This window comes from Hyperoodon ampullatus (assembly GCF_949752795.1).
Source record: "Hyperoodon ampullatus genome assembly, chromosome: X".
Lineage (NCBI taxonomy): Eukaryota > Metazoa > Chordata > Mammalia > Artiodactyla > Ziphiidae > Hyperoodon > Hyperoodon ampullatus.
The window spans coordinates 15,365,803-15,391,307 of record NC_136913.1 but is presented as its reverse complement, the minus strand read 5'-3'; the positions used below and the strand labels follow the sequence as shown (position 1 = coordinate 15,391,307).

Here is a 25,505-nt window from a genome sequence, read left to right as displayed (position 1 = left end):
AGTCCAAAAGTTTTATGGAAATACATGTTGATCACAACTGGATGCCCCTACTTAAACAAATACCACGCTAAGTGTGCCAGCTTATAACAGTTTCCCCTCCTCTGGGAACTGTCTCCATCCCCTTCCCCCTCCCTCCACAGGGATGGGCCCCAGGCAGACAGTCCTATTTGTCTTAAGAAATGCTCAGCTCTGTTTTCACACTTGAACAGATGCTGGCCTGTGCTAAGCTAACCAGATTCTCTCTCCCAGGGATATATGGGTCCTGGTTAAGAGTTTGGTTTAGGCTGGGCCCTGCACAGTGAGAATGTAACATCTGGAGCTGAAGGTGGTTGAAAAGTCTTCACAGATAAAAATGACAGAAAACAGAGAAGAATCAGGAGGAGAGCCAACAGGTATACAGTCCTCTCTTCCAACCCAACCCTGCCCCTGGTTTCCATGAGTCACCCCTGTATTCTTATAATAATGAACAGGGTTTTGCTAGCTCAAGTTGCTCTTTATGTTTTACAACCAAATGAGCCCTAAGTAACACACAGACAGGAGCCGGCCCCAAAAACCTCTCAAGGGTTCAGTAAAGGTGTCTAACTTGCCTCACCTCTTAAGACTTGCTTCTAGAGTTTGTCTCTCCAGGTTCTCCTAACTTCGTTACTCACTGTTCCAAGGTGGGCTCTAAGTGGCCTGGTTTCCAAGGAGGAAGATAAGGGAGTAACAGCAAGGTGTTTATTTCGCCTGCTGTTGTACGTCAGGCGATCTCTCAGTTTAGAACTGTGTACTGTGAGGCTCATCCACTGAAGGTTCTGTGGCAGACTGTCCTCCAATCCTATTCTCATGCCTTCCTGTTTTCAGTAGCATCTCCTCAGGTTGAGCTAGGCACATGGCCATGCAACTAGAAACTAGTTGCATTTCCATGTCTCCCTTGCAAGTAGATGAGGCCACATGCCTAAGTCTGGGTGAAAGGGATCCGAGAGAAGTGATGTATGCCACTTCTGAGTCATGCCCTTAAAAGTAATCTGTTTTCTCTCCATTTGTTCCTTCCCCCTTCCTGGGACCTGGAACACGAACATGTTAGAGGTGAGCCACCTCCGACCCTATGGATAAAGGCAACCCTCACAGGGATCTAAAACAAGACGACAGAAGGTACCTGGGTTCTGGGCAGGTACTCTTCTGGACCACTCACCAACTCAGACTTTTACATAAGAAAGTAGTTAATTTCTATGTTATGTGAGTGACTGTTACCTGGTTTATGTTCAAGCAGCTGAACCAATGTTTGAAGGAATATAAACTGGGGTCTCTAGATGAGAAAAGTCTTCTTAGCCTTCACCCCGGGCCCTGATTTCTCCCACGGAATTCTGAGTACAGCTTTTAAGAAGTGAGTTTATACTGCCTTTTCTCTTCTTGGAAATGGTAGGTTTTCATTAGAGATGCCAATCATCAACCCCAAAGATATTCCGGTGTTGCCAAACATGAGGAGGGAAGGGAGACAGAATCCCAGACACACTGAGAACGTCATATAGACAAGCAGACACTGCCACACAAGCTCCTTGCAATGCCCTGGGGCGGCCCAGGACAATTCCTGGGGTTCCAGAGAAGAGCAAAGGCCACAGAGGCTGGCACAGATTCAGTCACAGTATTGCCACACAACATCGTCTAGTTCTAAACTGTTCAAACAATTCTATTTTCCCAAAATCCATCCTTAGCAGATACATTAGATATGGGGGAAAAAAATCAAGCTAAATTATTTCTAAGAAAAACCCACTTCTGTCCTTACGGGTAGCTCATTAATGACGACACAATGGGAGAGCTGTTTATTACTTGTAACCTGGACTCAGGAGCTCACTTGGAGAGAATATTTTATTAGTTCCTCTCCCCTAAATGGAGCAAACAATGATGATAGCTGAAGCAGAATTTGTTTCTTATTAATAGATCAGTTCTAACGTTAATTTCCCCAAAGGCTGAAGACCATTTTGCAACTTGAGTTGTGACTCTTTTCTTGGTTTTCCCAAAGACAGTATATAGTAACAACCACTCTAAATGCATTGGAAAGAGATTAACTTACTACATACAGTGGATGTCTAAGGGCATCAGAGCTTAATTCTCTCCCAGAACCCTAGTTGAGAAAGGGCCACACAGACTAACCATCATGTGTCTGGCTGTCCTCTCTCCAGGTTTTAAAAAATTATGAATGCTAAGGTGCTCCTTATCACTCCAAAATAAACTGGTCTGGGACCTGAAGTAAGTCTTATAAAGTTCCCTGTCATTTACAGCACTACTTGTGTTGCTGGTGGGTGCTAGCCTCTCTCAGCCTGACCCCATATGGTCACCTAACTAGTGAAAGAGTATCATGGTGAGGGGCAGTGACTGAACAGGCAGATAAAAGAAAATATCTCCTTTCAACACATGCTGCTGGGACAACTGGAAATCCATATGCAAAAGAATGAAGCTGGACCCCTTCATCATATAATACACAAAAATGAATTTAAAACAGACCACAGGGCTCAATGTAAGAGCTAAAACTATAAAGCTTTTAGATGCGAACACAGGAACAAATCTTCATGAACTTGATTTGGGCAGTGGTTTCTATGGTAAATTATTTTTTAATATCTTTATTGGAGTATAATTGCTTTACAATGTTGTGTTAGTTTCTGCTGTATGACAAAGTGAATCAGCTATATGTATACATATAACCCCATATCCCCTCCCTCTTGCGTCTCCCTCCCACCCTCCCTATGCCACTGGGCAATGGTTTCTTAGGTATGACAGCAAAAGCACAAGTAACAAAAGAAAAAAAATTAGATAAATTGGACTTGATCAAACTTAAAAATATTGTGCTGCAAACAGCACGATCAAGAAAGTCAAAAGACAATGCACAGAATGGGAGAAAATTTTTGCAAATCATACATCTGACAAGGGACTTGTATCCAGAGTATATAAAAAACTCATAACTTAAAAATAAAAAGATAAATAATCCAATTAAAAATGGGCAAAAACCTGAGAAGACATTCCTCCAAAGAAGTTATACACATGGCCAATAAGCAAATGAAAAGATGCTCAACATCACTATTCATTAAGGAAATAAAAATCAAAACCACAACGAGATACCACTTCACACCCACTAAGATGGCTATGATAAAAACCCTAAAAATCAAATAACAAGTGTTGGCAAAGAGGAGGAAAATTTGGAACCCTCATACTTTACTGGCAGGATTGTAAAATGCTTTAGCCACTGTGGAAAACAGTTTGGCAGGTCCCCAAACTGTTAAACATAGAGTTACCATATGACCCAGCAATTCTACTTTTAGGTATAAATACTTAAGACAAATGAAAAGGTAAGTCCACACAAAAATTTGTACACAAATATTCACAGCATCATTATTCTTATTAGCTGAAAAGTGGAAACAACCCAAATGTCCATCAATTGATGAACGGATGAATAAAATGTGGTATATCCATATAATGGAACATTATTCAGCAATTTAAAAAAATTAAGTTCTGACTTACTATACAACATGGATGAACCTTAAAAACATGATGCTAGGTGAAAGAAGCCAGTCACAAAAGACCACATGTTGTATGATTCCATTTAAATGAAATGGCCAGAGCAGGCACATCTATGAAGACGGAAAGTAGAGAGTGGTTGCCTGGGGCGTGAGGGAGGGGAGAATGGAAACTGACTGCTAATGGGCATGGAATCTCTTTTGGAGGTGATGAAAATGTTCTAAAATTAGACTGTTATGATGGTTGCACAACTTCGTAAATATGCTAAAAACCACTGAAGTATACACTTAAAAGAGTGAATTGTATGCTATATGAAATGTATCTAAATAAAGTTGTCTTTTAAAAAAGATGAAGAGGACTTCCCTGGTGGCGCAGTGGTTAAGAATCCGCCTGCCAATGCAGGGGACACGGGCTCGAGCCCTGGTCCAGGAAGATCCCACATGCCGCGGAGCAACTAAGCCCGTGCACCACGACTACTGAGCCTGCGTGCCACAACTACTGAAGCCTGCATGCCTAGAGCCCGTGCTCCACAACAAGAGAAGCCACTGCAATGAGAAGCCCGTGCACTGCAACAAAGAGTAGCCCCCGCTCGCTGCAACTAGAGAAAGCCCGCACGCAGCGACGAAGACCCAACGCAGCCAAAACTAAATAAATACGTTTATATATTTAAAAATAAAAGATGAAAAAAAAAGATCTCTGCGTCAATCCCACCAGCGGCCCTGCCATCCACTTTGGAGGATGTCGTAGCCACCACTGAGTGACTAGCATTGATGTGAAGTGCAGATTACAGTGGAAAGCTGGGGAGAACATGGTAGCAAGTTTAGCTGTCTGTGTCCCTGATAGAGATCCATCCTCTAGGCTGGAAGGTGGCTGGAAGATGGCCAAAGCTCTCAGTGACTATTAAGGACAAAATACACTTCCTTTATGCACTAATACTACCAGGGAACTGTCTATTTGGAAAAAAACAAAAGCCATTACCTGAAGAAGAGTGCTGCACAGATTCAGAATGGGGATTGGCTTCAAAGGCAAGCTGCACCCACAGAACCTGTTGCTTTTCTTCCCATAACAGTGTAAGCAGGAGTAACTCCGAAGCAGCCCCTGAGACCCACAGGGCCCCTGGAGCGGTGCCATGACGTATCCCGAGCATTTGTGTCAGTGACTAGTCAGGCTCACTTGAAGTAACATGCAGCAGCAGTTTTCTGCCCTGGACACCTGGCTCAATTTCACTGAGGCAAGTGATGGCTCTTCTTAAAGCCAAAGCCTGGAGAAGGATGGTCTTCTCGGTCCCGGGCCATGTCCACAGGTGTCCCCACCCTCCATCCAGCTGATCATACAGACAGATATCTTAGCAGCTCTGCATGTGACCATTCTGTGCTGAGATGCTCAACAACAGAACCTCTTCATGGGGATAGAAAGGAATCACACACCACTTCTACTCAAAGTCGGGTCTGAGAGTCTTGAAGCTGGCCACGTGTACCGGGGAACATGAGATAAGACAGGCAAAGAGGGAAACTGCCATTTATATTACTGTCTTCTTCCCAGGAAAACACAGGCCAGAACAAAGAAGAGCGGTAGGAAGGAAAGGAAGAGGAGGGAAGGAGGGGAAGGAAATCAAACCAACCCAAAGCACACCCCAGCCTGGGACTTGCTGGTCCCTGGGGTCAAGCTAAGCCCTATCACTTAGAAAGCCTCTTTCTATGTGACCGGGAGACTATAATCCCATCATAGAAATGAGTAAGGTAAGACTATAACCATTAAAATCACACCTGTCCACGGTGATGAGTGTAAATGTACGTTTACATTTACATATGTATATGCAGATTTAAAATAAAGTTTCTGACCTTTCGCTCATTTATCTGTTCTACTTACTTTTGAACTGTTGGATGGGGTTTCACGGTTGCTACAGAAGCTGGCCCGCCTACAGCAGTAGTAGGCTCTTGACTTTCTGTAGCTTGATTTTCAGGTCGGAATTTTCTACGGATGGGCTTTGATGGGGGCTGAGAATACGGTATGTCCTGTGGATTTAAAAAAAAAACCCCAAAAGTTAAACAATTAAATGCCACCCATGATGTCAATGCCCCATGTTCCTCTCGGCCTATCCCCAAGGTCAGTCGTGTGCTCTATTCAAACTCCACACCTCAGGACAAGTGGCTGATTCGTGGCTTGGCAAGACCTGGAGAGACCCGGGCATCAGATTCCAGGGGCCTTTCCTTCTTTCTCTTTCTTTTTTTTTTTTTTTTCATGCTTGCAGCCTATTACCTCTTTTGTCACCTGGAAGGACACAGGACTCAGATGCCCTCTCTCCCTCCCCTCTTTTCTTTTTTAAATGCTGTGTGCATCTCACACCACGGGGCCTTTCCTTACTGAAGACAAAATTCACTCTTGCCTCACTTTGGGGCTTTTGGGAATATGTTCTGAATCTGTTCTAAGTTTTAAAGTTTGTAGAGGTCTTCGTCATATGCTCATCATTCTCCTACCCCCAGCTCCTACGTCAAGCCAAGCTGACGAGCCACTGTGTCTTTTGGAAGGAGACAGTTGGCCTGCTTCCTTGGAGGCCGTGCCTCACCTGTGCTCTGTGATGGGAGGAGGGCCTGAGAAAATGGGCAAGGAGAAAGGAGTGGGAGAAGACGAATGGGAGAGCACGGTGAGTGAGCGAGCAAATGGCCCAAGACCTGGTGACATGGCTGGGCAAGGGGAGACCGTGGCAAAAAGACTAGGAAGGAGAGACCACCCCAGCCCCCAGGGTGCTCCTCGAGGCTTAGCAGGGTGCAGGGCTCCCCACTGCACCTCTTGGTCTTGCCAAAAGCAAGGCCACCATATTTAGCTGGGAGGTTGAAGAGGGAAGTACAAACTGTCAGAAACATCAAGGTGGAGCCCAGGAATCATCAGGACCCTAATCTTCACGAAGAACACAGATTCTAGGAAATCTGGACCATAAACATTCATGTCAGGGCATGAAAACTTTAAGACGGTATGTCTGCTAACAGAGGCAAGCAGCCCAGGGGAGGGAGGGGTCTCAAGGCCATCACAGTAACACCCTCACGCTGGCCTTACCTTCTTTGTTGGACTACTTTCCGCAGCTTGGGAGGGGGCTCTGTTCAGCTGGGGGTGTAACTCGGCCTCAGACGCTTGTTCAGACTGTAGCAAAAGATCAGAGAAAGGAAAAAAATGCAAAAACATAACCACCTAAATATGTAATGAAGAGAGCTCAGGAAAAGAGTTACTAAGGAGACAGAGCCAAGGATGGTCGGGGCTGCCGACCGTGAGAAAAGCTTCTGTAGACCCTGCTGTTCCCTCCCATCCCTCCTCCCAGCACTGTTCAATCTTAGGAGAAGAAGTCACAGGAATGTCTTCTGTGATTGGATGTATGTATTGCTAAAAACTAATGCTTCGAAAGCACAAACTAAAAATAACAAAGCGTATCAGAAAAATAGGGTGGGGAAAGAAGTTAAAATTTCAACCTGAGCACTAACAAAAACAATAATTACAATGAAAAGCACTGAAAGTGTTTTAAATATTAAATTTCTGATCAACACTCTAGTAGATATGACTCTTTACCTTAAAAAAAGGTGAGGGGTAAGCATGATGGAAGGGGTAAACAGAGGGATTCTGGGGGCTGAGTGGTATGGAGTCCGTGAATGAAAGCGCAAAGACGGGGGAGGAATGGCCCCAAAGGCCTGCAAGACAGCGGGGCCACACAGCCCGGCGCAGAGCCCAGGGAGCACGGGTGCCCTGCTCAGCTTCCTATCTCGCGGGCTTGCTACATTCAGCGCTGCTCGAGTCCTTGGCTTTCAGCCACTATTAGCCAGTGATGCATTAGCAGTGATCCAACGTGACCTCCACATTATCAGTCCTCTACTGACCCACAAGCTAATCTGCATCAGGGAAACACACACTGCAGCATACAACCTTCGGGCCTGAGGGCACCTACCTCGTAGCTAAGCAGCCCTCTCCAAACCCTTGCGGGGCCTGGCTTCTTCCTTACTCTGACCCTACTCCTCCCCGCCCACCGCCCCACCCAGCACGTTCCAGCTGCCTCTAGTCTTCAGAGATCAGCAGCCCAGCTCGGCACCCTCAGCTGTGTTTGTAAAGCTCCTGTCCCTGGCATCTGATGAGTCGCAGTCTCCTACTCGGAATCATCCTCTCTTCCTGCTCTGGCCCCTCTTGTCCCTCACGTGTGCGCTTTTTCAAGGTCCTGTTTTCGGCTCTCCTGTTCCACGTTTCCCTCCCTGTCCACGCTTCCCCACAGTAAGCCTGTCTGCTCCTACACTTCCACTGCCCGTGCTGGAATCCTTGGTGCCCAAGCAACTCCCCACCTCTTTGAAACCCACGCTGCAGGCACTCAACATGTGTGATTTCTAGTTCCAAGTTTTTCTTATAGCCTTCTCCTTTCCATTAAGGGTAACTGTATTATTATTGTTGCTGTTGTTGTTATTAATAGATGTGTACTATGAACCACCGAACACTTGCTATGTGTCACATTTGCTCTAGGTGTTTTGCATGGATTATTGCATTTCATCATCACAGTCTTAGGAAGTTGGGAAGAAACTAAGGACCCAGAAGGTAAGGGACTCACCCAAGATCACACAAATAGCAGAGTCCAAACCCAGGCCTCAGGTTCCAAAGCTGGGCTGTAACCACTATGCTATACAGCCTCCAGCACTCTTGGGCCTGAGTGTTATTCACTCAAGAAATATCTATCCAACAGCCATGACAGGCAAGCCCCTGTAGTAGCACCGGTGTTCAAGGATGAACAAGCCGTGGACCTTGCAGTCTAGTGGGAAAGGCAGAGAACAAGCAGGCAAACAGGCTTCAGGGGAATAAGGACTACAGCGAGGGTGTGCGGGGGCTACAACAGCAGCCGGCCTTGTGGGTCACCAAGACTCAGGCAAAGGTGACATCCCGGCTGCGAGCTGGGTGCAGAGGGGCCCTGCACAGGGGTGGCGAGAAAGGAGGATTGAGGGGCCTCCCAGGCTCTGACACCCAGGAGGGCAGGCTGGGGTACCATGAGAGCACGGAGGCCAATCCCCGCAACAGGAACCGACGGAGAAGCAGGTGGGAAGGGGAGCCCGCTTTGGGACACACTGAGTTTGAACTACCCGGAAGCATCCAAGTGAAGTCAGTCAAGAGCCATTCACGGTCAGGCTCCCCCACCTTCTCAGGGGTTCGGACAGATGGCATCACACTCCAAGATGCGCTAGTCCAATGTCAGCTTTCTGAATGGCTGAGCAAGGACCTGACAAGCACCTAGTGCAGGGCTGCCCGTGACCTGTGCTGAAGAACAGGACCTGGACCTGAGGCCCGCACTCGCCGTCCACTGCCAATCCACGGCCTGCCCTGCTACGGCCCGCCCGGTCTCCACAGGGACCACAGGTGTGCGCCCACATGGCCCAGCAGCCAGGCAGAGAGGAGAGAAGTGACAGACCAGTCACCCCACCTTTCAGTTGGTCAGTTCCCCTCCGTATCATCAGGCAGGTGGAGATAGGTGTCTGTCCTAACGCTCCCTTTCCTGGGGAGATGAGTGAAGTCTCCTTCTTGTGGAAATAGTGAGGGAAATGATAAATTTCATCCTCTTTTCAACAAAAATGAGGATTCTGAGCACAACAAAAGCAGTAGAGTGTCTTTATCACTGACTTCCTTTTCTTGTAAACATCTCTAAATCACCAGCAACAATGGGGTGGGGCTTGGGAAGGATGAGGAGCAGTTGTGAGGCCTGAAAACTGTTTTCCATTTTAAAATTTACCTTCCTGGGCTTCCCTGGTGGTGCAGTGGTTAAGAATCCGCCTGCCAATGCAGGGGACACGGGTTCGAGCCCTGGTCTGGGAAGATCCCACATGCCACGGAGCAACTAAGCCCATGCGCCACAACTACTGAGCCTGTGCTCTAGAGCCCACGAGCCACAACTACTGAAGCCTGCGTGCCACAACTACTAAAGCCCACGTGCCTAGAGCCCGTGCTCTGCAACATGAGAAGCCACTGCAATGAGAAGACTGCGCACCGCAATGAAGAGTAGCCCCCACTCGCCTCAATTAGAGAAAAGCCCGTGCGCAGCAACGGACACCCAACGCAGCCAAAAATAAATAAATAAATTTATTTAAAAAAAATAAAATTTACCTTCCTGAAATTGTATTCAAGGGCCTGGGTTTTCTAGCTCTATGACTAATAACAAACAACTCTGCAGTGTTAAGTCAGGCTGATCTAACCATCAGTCTCCTTAGGAGGAAACTCAAGACCTCCCCACCACTTTCTACTGCTCCAGGATCCATTCTAAATGGGTCCACCTATTAACATTCAAAAGAGCAAATAGAGCAAATCTCAGGAGGGGCCTAGAACACAAGAATCTGGAAGGACCTGGAAAGGCAGAGCCTCACCCCAGCCAGAACTTATCCCAGGAAAAGAGATGGAAAAAGAAAACTAGCTTTGTGCTTAAAAAAAAAAAGAAATTTAAAAAACCTGAAGATGAGACTTAGACACACAAAAGCCCCTCTTCCCAATAAACTATTCCACTTCCCTCCATGAAAACAGTATGAAGCTCACATAAGACTTAGCAGCTGGCAAGCAGAACAAACTGGGAGATTTCGTTGCTATTTCTTCAGACTTTTCTAAGTTAACAACTCTGGGAGAATGAAAACCCATGAAAACAGGGGGACCTCAGTGGCTCCCTTTCTTCTCTGTGTATTAGAGAAATGGGGGAACAACTCTGCTATCAATATGGACAATATGTCCTTGTCCAAAAGTTCTTGTTGTCTAAAGTGAAATCCAATGCCTGAACTTTATGAAAGAAATAAATATGTGGATTACAATTATATTAGAATATCAGTCCTTCCCTCATGGCTCCATGTGTAACAACACATACCTAGCCGGGACGTGACAAGCCAGGAAAAGGCACTTTTAGCCAAGAGCTCATTGAAACTTGAGCTAAGGTCCCTTTTAAAAATATAACTGTCATTTTAATACTCTCCTATCCAGAAATGAGAAACATATTTTCATTCTAATTTTGCAATAAAAAACCTGGACAGGTCACATGGACTTGGAAGGTGCTGCCACTCAGGATGCTGAGAACTGCTGTGGGGTTTTGATGGGACAACATGGGCTCTGCTCAGTTGGCTTCCCAGAAAGGGACATAGGCCCAGGGAGGCTAAGCATTTGGATTCTCCACCAGAAGAAGGGATCATTCAGTTATTCAATTATACAGATAATTATATTATACATCTGATGTGTCACTTTCCAAGAATCCTCAGCTCAGGTTCTGCCTCTAGGCAACCGGACCTGAGACACCAGATAATGTGCTCCCAGAAGAGGGGAGTTAAAGCACTCTAGTATGTTTCTCCTTGGGCTGTCTCTTGAATCACTTGTTCTGGAGGAAGCCAGCTGCCATGTCCTAAAGCCACTCAGACAGCCTTGTGGAGAGGCCTACATAAGAAGGAACTGAGGCCTCCTACCAACAGCCATGTGAATGCACCATCTTAGAAGCAGATCCTTCAGCCCCCACCCAGCCTTCAGATGACACCAGTCCCACTTGATATCTTGACTCTGGCCTAATGAGAGACCCTGAGCCAGAACCACCCAGATTAGTTGCTCCTAAATCTCTAACTCACAGAAACTATGAGATAATAAATGATCGTAGTTTTAGGCCTCTAAAAAAATACACTCTAGTAAGTCTGGAACTTGGGGTCTAGTAGGGTGGAATAAGTGTGAACAGTGGAGAACAATGGGAGAGCTGAAGTTGGAGAAGGGCAGTGGATTGGAGCACACATGGTCTTACAGATTGTCATCCTGGACTATTTATCAGCCACTCAGTACCATTCCCCACGTCTATGCTCTTCCCTACACTGCAGTGGGTCAGAACCTGGGAACTACATTTATGGAATCTCCTTTCAACACAGTTCCTTACTGCCACTGACAGTCACTCACATGAAACCAAGGAGGTGAGAGAAAACAAGCCATATTACTGCTCCTCTGGCAGCGGTGGGCAGAAAAGCATGGGCTTCAGCAGTCAGAAGATCTTGCTGTGGCCTTGGGCATTTCCCTGCAAATCATGACTTCCATGCTGCAGGCAGCCTGAGCATCTCCAGCTGTTTCCTTCAGTTCTTGGAATATCTGCATTTCCAGTAAGTTGTGGTAAACCTGATAGCGGTAGCCTTCACTCACCTGTGCTCCTCTAGCACATCTAACTCTTTCTGTAAGCACCTAATTCCGTGAATGAAATCTCTTCCAGTGTGAAACACCTAGAGCAGTTTCTGTTTGCCTGACTACACCTTGGTTGGTACATCCATACTGAGGATTTGGAGCTTATCCCCAGGGCCAAAGGGGCCAATGAAGGATTTCAGGTAGGGAAGTGAGCTGACTAGATTTGTGTTTTAGAAGGATCATTCTGGACCCAGTGAGTAAAACAAATTGGAAGCGACCCATACTGGGGGAAGGGAACTCAATTAGAAGGCTAAAGAAGAAAACAAGACAAGAGACGATGCTCATTCAGACCAGTCTGGTGAGAGTGAGGTTAGGCAGATATGAGAGCTATTTAGACTGGAAACTGGATACCTCCTTGGAGATTGGTGGAGTGCGGGAAGTGAAAGAACAGTGATACACGGAGTCCTGGCTTCCATCTTAGACAATGGGCAAATGGTTGAGACAGGAAATAGTTTAAAGCAAGAGCAAAGAAACATGGCAGCACAGTAGCTGAATAAAATTAAGCAGACTCATCACAAACCAGTGCTAGAACAACCCACCCAATAAGGATTCCAAGGGAACGCCAGTTCCACGAATTTCTTAGAGGAGGGACTGGCAAACTTTTTCTGGAAAGAGCCAGACAGTAAGTACTTTCAGTTGTCCCGGTCATTCAGTCTGGGTCTCCAGGTCTCTGCTGCCAACCTGCAACTCTGCTGCTGAGTGCAAAATCAGGTGCAGACAATACAAGGAATGGGCGTGGCTACATCCCAATAAACTTTATTTACACAAACAGGTGGCAGGATAGATTCGGTGTGTGGGTCATAGTTTGCCAGTCCCTGACCTGGAGGGGAGAAGATTCTACACATAAGCTTAGGAAACACTGCAGAGTCTCTCCCTCTTAGAAATCCAGAGAGCGCACAGCACGCCACACACCCTGAACTCCTGTGAGGTAAAGGAAGCCACTACCTTTGTTTAACCCAGCAGTTCACAAACGTATTTGGCTTCAACTCCTTATTCTCATGTAATTCACATTACCATCCAGCAAAACTAATGTTCTGTGGAACACACTTGGGGAAACACTGACCTACAGACTGGGTTCTAGAGGAATAAAGGAAAACCATTCCATCTGATCTGAATGGCAAACTCCATTCAAGTCAAACGTACATCCCTCTGCCTCTAGCCTTGGCCAAGCATGTGAGGCAGGGTGAGGACGGGTTGTTGTTGCTGGGCAAGAAGGGCTCCCTCCCTGCCTCTCCGCTTCCCTGCGGTAGCAGCTCTCGCTGCTGCTGCCAACTACTTCTCTGCAAGAATTTATTTACTGCACTCCTCTAAAACCTCCTGGACACAAACACAATAAAAATCATTCCTTATGGTAGTTAAAACACATGAACAGAACACTGATAGCTTATGGATTTTTTTCTGAAGTAGCTTAAAAACAACACGTCTCAGGTTCCAGTCCCACCCAGGCAGGTGAGCTCACAAAGGCCCCGCGGCTCCCATCTGAGCCCAGGTGCTCATCACACCCACCCCCCCAACCTGGGCCACTGCAGAAACTTCAATGCGTCTTTCTCCAGCCTTCGGTTTTTCCCCTGGTCTAATCCACCCTGCATACCACTGAGGAACTCCTCTTGTAAAGCGCCTTCTCATCAAAACACTTTTTCTCAAGGCCCCTTGATGGGTCCCTAAGGCCTGTGGCACACAACACAATCCCTCAGCCAGTTAAAGATCTTCCATCGGGCTTCCCTGGTGGCTCAGTGGTTAAGAACCCACTTGCCAATGCAGGGGACATGGGTTCAAGCCCTGGTCCGGGAAGATCCCACATGCTGTGCAGCAACTAAGCCCATGTGCCACAACTACTGAGCCTGCGCTCTAGGGCCTGCGAGCCCCAACTACTGAGCCCATGTGTGACAACTACTGAAGCCCACGCGCCTAGAGCCCATGCTCTGCAACAAAGAGAAGGCACTGCAATGAGAAGCCCATGCACCGCAACGAAGAGTGGCCCCCACTCGCCGCAACTAGAGAAAGCCTGCGTGCAGCAACAAAGACCGAACGCAGCAAAAAGTAAATTAATTAATTAATTAAATAAAATAAAGAAATAGGAAAAAAATTAAAAAAAAAAAGATCTTCCATCATTTGGCCCCAATTTACCTCTGCATCATAACTGTGTTAGTTTGCCGATCGGGAACCCACTCCAGGCACATAAGTATTACCTGAATCTTCAAACACACCATAAGTTTCTTCTCAACTCAATTCTATTTATTCTAGAACTTCTAGCCCAGTGGTTCCCAAATATAGCTTCACAAGAGAATTATCTGGGGAATCTTTATAAATTACAGACTTTTAGATACTACCCCAGGCTTCTCTAATTAGAATCTCCTAGGGCTGGAACATTAGAACTTCTATTTTAACAAGCTCCCTGAGTGATTTTTATGTAGCCAGCCCAGACCAGCTAGGGACCACTGATGGCTCAAACTCTTCATTTAAGAAATGAGAAGACCAAGTCTCCAAGGTCCTAGTCTGGAAAAGGCCACAGGTACTCCAGCAAAAACTAACCAGGCTTCTTAATTGTTTTCTTCTCCATTTACCATGGAGGCAATAGGTGGTATATGCAATATGGTTTCATAAATAAATAAATACATATTGGAATCTGTGCAAAATTTTTACCAGTAAGACTTTTATTTAAAAGTCAAGGGACTTTCCTGGCAGTCCAGTGGTTGGCACTTCGCCTTCCAATGCAGGGGGTGTGGGTTCAATCCCTGGTCGGGGAAGCTGGGATCCGACACACCTCACAGCCAAAAAAACAAAACATAAAACAGAAGCAATATTGTAACAAATCCAATAAGGACTTTAAAAATGGTCAACATTGGGCTTCCCTGGTGGTGCAGTGGTTAGGAATCCACCTGCCAATGCACGGGACACAGGTTCGAGCCCTGGTCCAGGAAGATCCCACAGGCCGCAGAGCAACTAAGCCCATGAGCCACAACTACTGAGCCTGCATGCGCCACAACTACTGAAGCCCACGTGCCTAGAGCCCGTGCTCCTCCACAAGAGAAGCCACCACAATGAGAAGCCCTCACACTGCAACGAAAGTAGCCCCCGCTTGCCGCAACTAGAGAAAGCCGGCGTGCAGCAACGAAGACCCAATGCAGCCAAAAGTAAATAAATTTATTTTTTTTAAATGGTCAACATCAAAAAAAAAAATCTTTAAAAAAAGAAACATGAATGTGTTTTTAAAAAATAAATAAAAGTCGAATTTGCAACAAGCAAAGAATCACATATTCATGCTACTGACAGGTTAGAAAAAGAAACTCAAGCTTCATTTACCTCCTAAGAATCCAGGCAGATCCCAAGACAGAATCACAAAGGTCAAGGCTAATTTCTAGGCAGATGAGCAGATAATCCTGCTACTGTATCTAGGGGATCTCCAGCATCTTAGTGGTAGTCTCAGTGTCATTTGGTGCTTGACTTTAACCTGACCCCAATCTCTGCTGGTTAAGGACACGCCAGAAAGCCCTGTGGTCAAACCCAGGCATAGAAGATGCAGAACCAACAGCCAGCAGCACAGTGGCCACAACAAACCCCATCATTCCACAGTCAGTCTCAGAGAGAAAACCCAGAGGACTGAGTTCTCTGTAAGAACAATTACCAAAATCCATGACCCAAGTCACTTATGAGAGACAGAAATGGAGCTGAAGTATAAGCACCTGGAGGGCAGGAGCTGGGTCTTGTTTCACTCTCGCTTTCCCAGTGCCGAAGCTAAAGACCAGCAAACAGCAGGTCCTCTGATCAATGTATGCAATGAACTAGTAATGAATCCAACACTGTTTCATATTCCAGTGGACAAGTCAAAAACTTCATCCCATGGCAACTGGGGCCACAGAGCACAGCAGGTACAGGGCACAGGCTTTGGAGTCAAATCCAGGCTTGGCACTTGCTTAGGCATGGGCTTAACCTCTCTGAGCCACAATTTCATCATCTGCAAAAGGGGATAATCCATCTAACTCCTAGCATTGTGAAGATTAAGTGGAACATCTGTCTAGGGTGCTAAGCACAATAACACAGTCGCTATTCACTAATGGCAGCTACTATCATAATCGGTTTCCCAGACACAGGATCTATTTCTGCAAGTAGAAGCTAACTCAACATGAGGGACTTTTCCCCTCTTGCCAAAAGACGAAAACCTTGACTGGGAGAGTGCTGACTCTAGTTTAGATAATAAGCAGATCCCATAGAGCAGGCTGTCCACAATCCAAATTTGTGCCACTGGATATTACTGCTACCAATACTGGAGGGAAGACATTTTTACAAATAAAAGCAGATTTCGTGGCTGCCTCAGTACAAACATCTCAGGCAGCTTGCACTGAGTATATCTGGTGGCCCTTACAGCAGGCCAGTCCAACACCAGGGACACCCAGGGGAACACTGACAGAGGAGCTCAAGGACAATTTCAATGGAAGTGGATAATCAGCAACTATAATGGACAACTAGCCCCTGGATACACAAGTCACAAAGCATAATCACTCAGGAATTCCTGGAACCTACTGGATTATGGACAACATCCATGAAACAGACTTGCTGTTACAACTAGAGGACTATGGGCACTGCAGTTTGGTCTAAAAGAAAAGTATTTGACCATAACTAGATTTTGGTTCTTTTCTAGTAATAGAACCAAGTCTGAGCCCCACCCTCTATTCATCCCATATGTAAAGCCATATTATAACACGGCCCAAAGAGTCAACAACACAGGCCTCACAGATAAGGTGATATACGGCAAGATTCTCTTGAGACCCATTTTCCCCACTGTAGGGTTGAAGAAAGATGCTATATGAACGCCCCTTGCCACACCAAACAGACTCTTACTAAAACAGGTACCCACCACCATCAAAATTCAAAGCCATCTGGTTACGAGGCCTTTAAAAACCTTTTGCTGGTCCCTCACACCTGACATACACAGACTGGCAACAATACAATATAAAAATTTCAAAGCGCCTCAAAGTCCTAGCTTCACTCGATGTTTTACCACACTTATAATTTTGAATTCCTTTCCCATTCCCATTGCTCTGTATTAGTGATGGAGTGTTTCAATAACATTTCTTCTAACTGCTGATAGCTCATACTTAGACTGTGATAAATGTCCCCTTTCGGGATGACACGGCCCTTCCTGCATGAGCAAGGTCCATCAGAGAAAAGTGGCTTTAGAAGAAACTCAATTAGACATAGCTGGCTAGAGAGGGAGCTGTAAAAATTATGTAAGAGTTAGGAACCAGCCATAAAATAAATTCAGTATTGATAAGGATGTGGAAGTGAAATGAGAACACTGTTGATGGAGTATAAATCAGTACACTTTATAAAACCATTTGGCAGCATCCACTAAAGCTGAACATATGCTTACCATATAACCCAGAAATTCTACTCCTAGGGGTAGACCCAAGAGAAATGAAAACATACATCCACTCAGAAACTCGTACATGAATATGCATAGCAGCATTATTTATAACTGCCAAAATTTGAAAACTACCCAAATATCCATCAACAGTAGAAAACAGTGATACAGAACTTCCCTGGTGGCTCAGTGGTTAAGAATCCACCTGCCAATGCAGGGGACACAGGTTCGAGCCCCGGTCCGGGAAGATCCCACAGGCACTGGAGCAACTAAGCCCGTGCGCCACAACTACTGAGCCTGCACGCACCACAACTACTGAAGCCCACACGCCTTGAGCCCATGGCTCCACAACAACAGAAGCCACCACAATGAGAAGCCCATGCACCTCAACGAAGAGAAGCCCCCGCTCGCCACAACTAGAGAAAGCCTGGCACAGCAACAAAGACCCGACACAGCCCCCCACAAAAAAAAGAAAGAAAGAAAACAGTGATATATTTGCATACACAATGGAATACTATACAGCAATGATCTACAACCGCATACAACCATCTGGATGGATCACACAAACAGCATGTAAGCAAAAGAGGCCAGACACAAGAGTATATACTACATGGTTCCACTTAATGTAAGGCAGGAAACAAGTAAAACTCACCTATGCTGCTGCGAGTCAGAATAGTGGGAACCCTAAGAATAAGGGATAGGAACTGAAAAATAGCATAACAGGGGCTTTCTAGGCACCAGTAATATTCTGCTTCTTGATTTGAGTGCCAATAACATACGTGTATTGAGCTTGTGATAATTCACTGAGTTGAACACTCAATGTGTACTCTTCAATACGCATATTATACTTGAATAAAAAGTCAAAAAATAAACCTAGTAAAGCCAATTTCCTGTAATGTCCTTAAAGTGCCACCTAGTGGCACAAGTTAAATGTAAACAAGAAGGAAGATTCATTTCAAGTTGACTTGAAAAACATGGCCCCATTTCTATCAGCACAGTTTGGGACTGGGCTGGAACAGTGCCCTAGATTTAAAAACAAATGAAAAAAAACCCCCACAAAACAACAAAAAACCTTTCCCCTGGCACAGAGAATACTGACACAAAGATTCAGTGACAAAATAAAGCTGTCTACCACAGGGCACGCTGGTACCAATGAGCCAATGATGATGCACATCCCTTCCCAACTGCACCTGCGATCAACCATGGTGGGAATATTTACAACCAGAGGTTGGCAACAGCTACAAATAGGGACTTTTTCTTTTTTTCAGAGAGAAGATTTACCAGCACACAAGTAAGGGATACCTACAGAACTTGCTGAGCAGAGCGGGGTATTCCGGAGGGAGACGGGAAGAAACAACTCCTTTATCCTGTTTTCCCAGGACAGGCTTCTTTCCCTCTTCCTCACCTTAAAGGCAAGGCCTTAGTTGGTTTCTTCTAATTATGCTTGAGAAACACAGAGTTGAGAAGGACCACCCACAGCAAGCCTTGGAAGCTGCCAGGTGAATAAATGATATTTGCTCGAGGTTTTACTAGTAAAGTCGGAAAGACAGAGCATCTTGATCAGAAAAAGGTCCTCAAGGCAAAGCCGCAAACTATAGACACAGGCATTGCGATCCTTGTGTTAGGAGATGGTGGGTTAAAAGGCTGATGGGGGGACTGTCTTTCTGTTGATTCTTTTCCTTTTCATTTCCACTATTTACAGAAACAGGTGACATGTGGATCTGGCCTATAGACTGTAGTTTTTTGACCCCTGATGTAGGCAGAAGGCCAGCCGTGAAAGGTCACAGAAGGGAAAGAAGGTGGTTCAAACACAAGGAGTTTAGTAAGCCAGTCCGGCACTCATTCTGGGCTCGTGACCATGAAGTTCTGACTGTCCCGAGTCTGTTCTTCTGTTTGCCAACTAGACTCCACCTCTGGTTCGCTGGGCCTGTACTGATAATTATAATAGCTCATTGTTGGTGAGAGCTGACCATATGCCAGGCACCATCCTAAGTGCTTTACAGATATTAACTTGCTTAATTATCACAACCCTATGAGAGTAGACACTACAACTATCCTTATTCACAGATGATGAAATTGAGACACGGAGAGGCTAAGTAAATGTGTCCAAAGACACACAGCCAGTAAGAGGCAGAGAGAGGATGTGTACCCCAAGCCCATGTTCTTAACTACTCTGTCGGGCTGCCTCCCTGGGCTCACCCTCTGGGCATCCTCCACCATCCTCTCCTAGTGACACCACGGCACAGGGGGGCACCCTCCCATCCCATCCTGCTTCTCCCCTGACACTTAGGGGCGCTTCCTGCTTTTTGTCACTGTGTGGGGGTGTCAGAGAAGAGAAATAAGGATTCCTTTGTTCAGGAATCTAGAAACCAGCCGTAGCTGACTCCCAGGGGAAACACCGGGCTATCTTGTTAGTTATAGGAAATATGGTGTCCAGCTATTGCCTACAATCCTTGAGCAGGGAGCATGAGAAAATGGGTTTAGATGAGACACACGGAAAGTGACACAGTTACATACATACACCATGAGAGACTACAGGATGGAAGGTGTTAGGTGTGGCCGCTTTCTGAGGGTGGGGAAGGGGAAAGGAGCTGGAGGAGAAGGAGCACATCACAACCTTTGTGCTCCCACAGCTGTGAGCAAAGTGTGGGCCTCTCATAAGCAGATTTCATTAACACCTGATGAATTCATTAGATGAACTTAAGGCATCTTCCAGAGGAGTGATGCTAGCACAGTAAGCTTTACACAATAACATTACAAGCGAAATGTAATAAGGAAGGGGAAACCTAGGAAAGAAAACAAGTTACCAGTGGTAGGATAAAGCTAATTTATTAAGAGGTTTCAGAACATAAAATGTATTGGTGATAATGTGTCAACTCCGTTGTTAAGAAAGAAGAGGTGGGCTTCCCTGGTGGCACAGTGGTTAAGAATCCGCCTGCCAACGCAAGGGACAAGGGTTCGTGCCCTGGTCCAGGAAGATCCCACATGCCGTGGAGCAACTAAGCCCGTGCGCCACAACTACTGAGCCTGCGCTCTAGAGCCTGCGAGCCACAACTACTGAGCCCGCGTGCCACAACTACTGAAGCCCACGCGTGCGCGCATAAATAAATGAATGAATGAATGAAGAGAGAGGTTAAGAAAATAACTGTGGGACGTGGTTGCATAGCAGAGCAGAGCATGGTAGGTGGAGCCGGCACTCTGAGCCTAGATAGTCAGGGTCAGAATCACAGCTTTAACTTGCTGTGGGTGACTTTGGCCAAATTTCTAGTTCTCTGTGCCTCAGTCTGCTTACCTGCAAAGTGAGGATAACAACAGAACCTACTCCACATGGTTGCTAGGATTAAATAAGTTAATATTTATAAAGGACTTAGAAGAGCATCTGGCACATAAACCACTATGCTTAAGTACATGATAAATTTATAAAATAAATAATCACAAAGCCTCAACGGTTTGTATACTTTTAAAATCAATTTTGAAATTCATAAATAATAATTATTTATGATGTTAAACTTCTGCCTTTTTTTCCCTGTTTGAAAGCAGGATATGGATTACACTTGGCCTTCTGCTACACCAAATATGGCCCAGTGACCAAACTGTGCAACCTATTTTGGCAAAGCTGAACGTTAAGTCTGCACTGGGGAAGGCACTTTAAAAAATAAACGTTTTAGCTTAATGTTAGGAAATATCGATACTTCATATTTAGAAAATGGGCACAGAGACGGAAAATCCTTATTAACTTGTGCTTAGCAGATCTATAGTTAATTTTTATGATGTGCGATGAATGATTTCTCTCTCTCTCCCTCTCAAGGTTTATCATTAAATTTCTAGCACCAGCCCAGAAACCTTTCCCAGCTCTCCTGTTCTACAAAAGTTGGTTCTGTCACTTACTACCGAAGAGGTCCCAAGTAGTTCACTTCCGCTTTCTGAACTTCAACTTCCTGTTCTGTAAAATGCTATGCAATGACAAAGGAGAGCATGAGCACAGAAGTGTTAAAATTCGAAAGACTGAGACACACTCAGCAGCAAGACAAAGATCCCCGTGGGGCCAAATCACAAAGTGGCAGGCATATGCATAAAATAGATAACAAATAAGCACCTGCTGTATAAAAACAATAAAATCCAAAACAGCGAAAAAAACACCAAGTGGTAGACCAGGCTGAGGGTTCAGCAGTAGGTGGAGGCAGCTGAGAGCTCATACCCAGCAGAATAACAGGGATTTAAATGCCCCACATGAGGCAGGGGTCCCACATCAAGCTCATTCCCTAAAGCCAGAGGCTAAGGTGACACTTCACTACCTATAAACCTGCAAAGCCACGAAGAAGCCTGTGAAGGTGCTCGGGGCTGCCTCCTAAGTAAAGGAAGCAGAAACAGATACAGCACTTTAGCCGGTCTTGGGCTCAGCCACCATCTGGTGACATCTGCATGATCACTTACATCTGTACCAGACGGAAGTGCTGAACCTCAAGGAGAAGAACTGGCCCCAGACTAGAGGCCCATGGGCGCAGGGCGGTGGGGTATGGTTGGCAGGGACACCACTGAACTGCTAGGAAGAGAGGAGCTCGGAGAACTGAGAATGAAATTGAAACTCCGATGCCAAATAAGACTGCTAAGCAAATTTCCAAAAAGCATGGAAGGAAAAAAGCCAGCAATAAGAACAGCCTCCCCAAAATAAGATGAATTTACTCCTGACAAAAATGAAGACAGAACAAGTTGAAAATAACTTTAAAATAATTTTGTTTAGAACCCACCAAGTTAAAAGTAGGGAATGCATCCTGAAAAAGAACAGAGAACTATGAAACAGAAATTGGGAAAAGTGAAACAAGAACAGGCTGACATAAAAAAGAATGGACTATAAAACCTGGAATCATAAACAGTTATAAATTTGGAAGTCAAAGATTTCATCCACAGCCAACCCAGAGAGATCATGACATAAAAAGATGAAAGTGCCATTACTAGAAATAAAAGATGTGTTGACAGACATAGAAGCATAGCTAATGAGTTTGAGAAGAAAACAGAAGAAATAAGTAGAGAATCAAAACCTGCAGAGATATGACTAAGAGTGTTCTAAAATTAAAGACATGATTTCCCAGATGGAAAGTGCATACCAATCATCATCTAGAATAAATTTAAATCTATGCCTAGGCACATCACAGTGAAATTGCAACAGAACATCGAAAATGAAGTTTTAAAAGCCACCACAGAGAAAAGACAGTCACTCCAAGGAACCCGAAATAGATTCACAGAATACTCAGCAGCAACAAAAATAAATGCCAGAAGAGAAGGATGTAATACATTCAAAATGCTGAGGGAAAATAATCTTCAACCTAGAATTCTATTCATACATGCAGCAAAATTACCACTTAAGAGAAAGGGCAATAAGTTTACCATCCAGAGAACATGGATGAAAAAAAACTACTAGGTTATGTATTTCAGTAAAAGGTTTATGTGAACCTCACAATTGCTGGAGTTATCCTAACTATACGATTATGCAATATTATACGCCTCATCACAAGTTCTGAGAGCATGGTCTCTTAAAAGTAGCTTCCAAAGGCCATTTTATTCTGATAGAGCTTTGACTTTTTTTTATTCTAGTTGTCATAACAGAGAGCATTTTTCCCTTTCTCCCAATCTTTAATTGAAAGAGGAAATCTTTAAAAGAAAAACTGCCTAATTTCCCCACCAAAACAGCTATTTAAACTGCTACCAGTTACTGCAGTCCACTTCCAAATGCTCAACAGTAGATATGTGACATTTATGATTAAAATGTATAGAGACCTTGAAGGATACCCAAATTCACAAACCTACCTCTCACAAAGAGTCTCCCCAAAATAGAGAATATACTTATATAAACAACTTATCATAAGATGAGATAGCTAAGTTATAGATGAATTACTTAAGTGACCCCTTTAGACCCCTAAAAAGAGTTAGTGGAAATTCACTGAGGAGTTAACTTCAAAGTTCAAAGGCCCAATGAGGAGCGAACACTGGCCAGCAACAAAGGAAAAGGAATTTAAACTCTGACCACAGCAAAGGGGCCAATCAGTGTATTCTATGGACCTTCAAGATCACTCTCAGAGAGTAGAATATCTTACTATCAAAGGTCTACTGAATACTTTTATGTGGTACAATCAGTAAACATTTCTGTATTTGGATCTTTTCTACTATTTTCCCTGTAAACATTCTAATGGGATGTCTAATACTCTATTGGGTGGATACACATACAATACTCTTAACCAGAGCCTTCTTCTTGGACATTTGTGTTGTCTGTATTGTTTTAATTTTTATCAATAATACTAAAATAAGGGTCATCATAGAACTTTTCCTTTCTTTTGAACAAGCTCTTGGGGAAAATTCTAATGGCATTTGTTGATAGCTGGCAAACTTTGAGTGCTCCTTTTAAAAGGAGGGGATTTATACTTAATCTTTCCTCCTCTATTCCAATGCCAGTATTTCATCACTCTCTCTTCTCCTTGAACTTCTCACCACGGCCATTTCCTTTGCCTTTTGAATTTCTCATTCAGTGCCAGCTGTATGAAAATAGTACTTTTCAAATTCCTTTAATAAATCCTTATAAGAGGACTTGGAGAGCTCTCAAAATTCTATCAACAAAGATTGGTCTAAACCACAACTGTTTCTTCATGCTACACCAACCTGGAAATATGATTAGCTTTTTGAGTAAACTATGAAACAATTCTACAACTAGGTACCATAGAGTAAAATGTACTGCCAAAATCAATATATGAAAAAAGGTCTTACACAAAGCAGAATAATCTACTTGAATCTTCAGCCTTGATAAATTCAAAACAATGTTATCTACAGTGAGAGAGAAATTTATCAGAACCTAATTTTAATTTAAAATACAGCCTTTTATTTTAACTAGAGGACAACACAAGAGGAGTTGTGTCAGTCAAGCTACAGGTTTGTCAATTTTGTTGATCATCTAAGAAACCCAACTTTGGGTTTCAATGATTTCCCTCTTGTTTTCCGATTCTCTATTTATCTCCACTCTATTCTTTATTATTTCTTTCCTTCTGCTAGCTTTGGGTTTAGCTAGCTCCTCCTCTTTTTTAAAATATTTATTTATTTATTTTTGGCTGTGTTGGGTCTCTGTTTCTGCACGAGGGCCTTCCCCAGTTGTGGCAAGCGAGGGCCACTCTTCATCGCTGTGCACGGAGCTCTCACTATCGTGGCCTCTCTTGTTGTGGAGCACAGGCTCCAGATGCGCAGGCTCAGTAATTGTGGCTCACGGGCACAGCTGCTCCGCGGCATGCGGGATCCTCCCGGACCGGGGCTCGAACCCATGTCCCCTGCATTGGCAGGCAGACTCTCAACCACTGTGCCACCAGGGAAGCCCTCCTCTATTTTTTTTAATTGAAGTATAGTTGATATACAATATTATATTAGTTTAAGGTGTACAGCACAGTGATTCAGCATTTTTACAGACTATACTCCATTTAAAGTTATTATAAAATAATGGCTATAATTCCCTGTGCTGTACCCTAACCCTAACCCTTGTTGTTAGCCTATTTTATACATAGTAGTTTGTACCTATTAATCTCATATGCCTATCTTGCCCCTCCCCACTGGTATCCACTAGTTTGTTTTCTTTATCTGTGAGTCTATTTCTATTTTACTATATACATTTGTTTACCTTTCAGATTCGACACGTAAGTGGTAACACTCAGTATTTGTCTTTGCCTGCCTGACTTATTTCACTAAGCACAATATTCTCTAAGTCCATCCATATTGCTATAAATGGCAGAATTTCATTCCTTTTTATGGATGAGTAATATTCCATTTTATATATACACACCACTTCTTTATCCATTCATTGTTGACAGATACTTAGGTTGCTTTCACACCTTGGAAATTATAAATAATGCTGCTATGAACATTGGGTGCATGTATCTTTCCAAATCACTGTTCTCATTTTTTTTTGGATGTACACCCAGGAGTGGAATTGCTGGATCATAAGGTAGTTCTATTTTTAGTTTCTTAAGGAACCTCCATACTGTTTTTCACAGTACCTGCACCAATTTACATGCCCACTGACAATGTACAAGAGTCCCCTTTTCGCCACATCCTAGCCAACATTTGTTATTTGTGGTCATTTTGATGACAGCCATTCTGACAGGTGTGAAGTGATGTCTCATCATGGTTTTGATTTGCATTTCTCTAATAATTAGCAACACTGACCATCTCTTCATGTGCCTGTTGGCCATCTGCAGGTCTTCTTTGGAAAAACATCTATTCAAGTCTTCTATCCATTTTTTTAGCCAGGTTGCTTTTTTAAAAATATTGAGTTGTATGAGCTATTTATCTTGGATATTAGTCCCTTGTTGGTCATATCATTTGTAAAGTATTTTCTCCCATTCATTAGGTTGTCTTTTTGTTTTGCAGATGATTTCCTTTGCTGTGCAAGAGCTTTTAACTTTAATTAGATCCCATTTGTTTATTTTTG

The 25,505-nt window shown here is 44.3% G+C and overlaps 1 protein-coding gene across 9 annotated transcripts in view; it reads right to left on the bottom strand.

The window, feature by feature from the left end:
* The window catches only part of REPS2 (RALBP1 associated Eps domain containing 2), a gene marked incomplete at its 5' end in the record, with an annotated part of 231,265 nt that overhangs the window by 25,520 nt on the left and 180,240 nt on the right, over window positions 1-25,505 (bottom strand). For all 9 annotated transcript variants that reach the window (XM_079727343.1, XM_079727345.1, XM_079727349.1 and 6 more), the window contains 2 exons: window positions 5,362-5,507; window positions 6,547-6,630. In XM_079727343.1, the coding sequence (XP_079583469.1) occupies window positions 5,362-5,507; window positions 6,547-6,630 (230 nt within the window). The remainder of the gene's footprint in view (window positions 1-5,361; window positions 5,508-6,546; window positions 6,631-25,505) is intronic.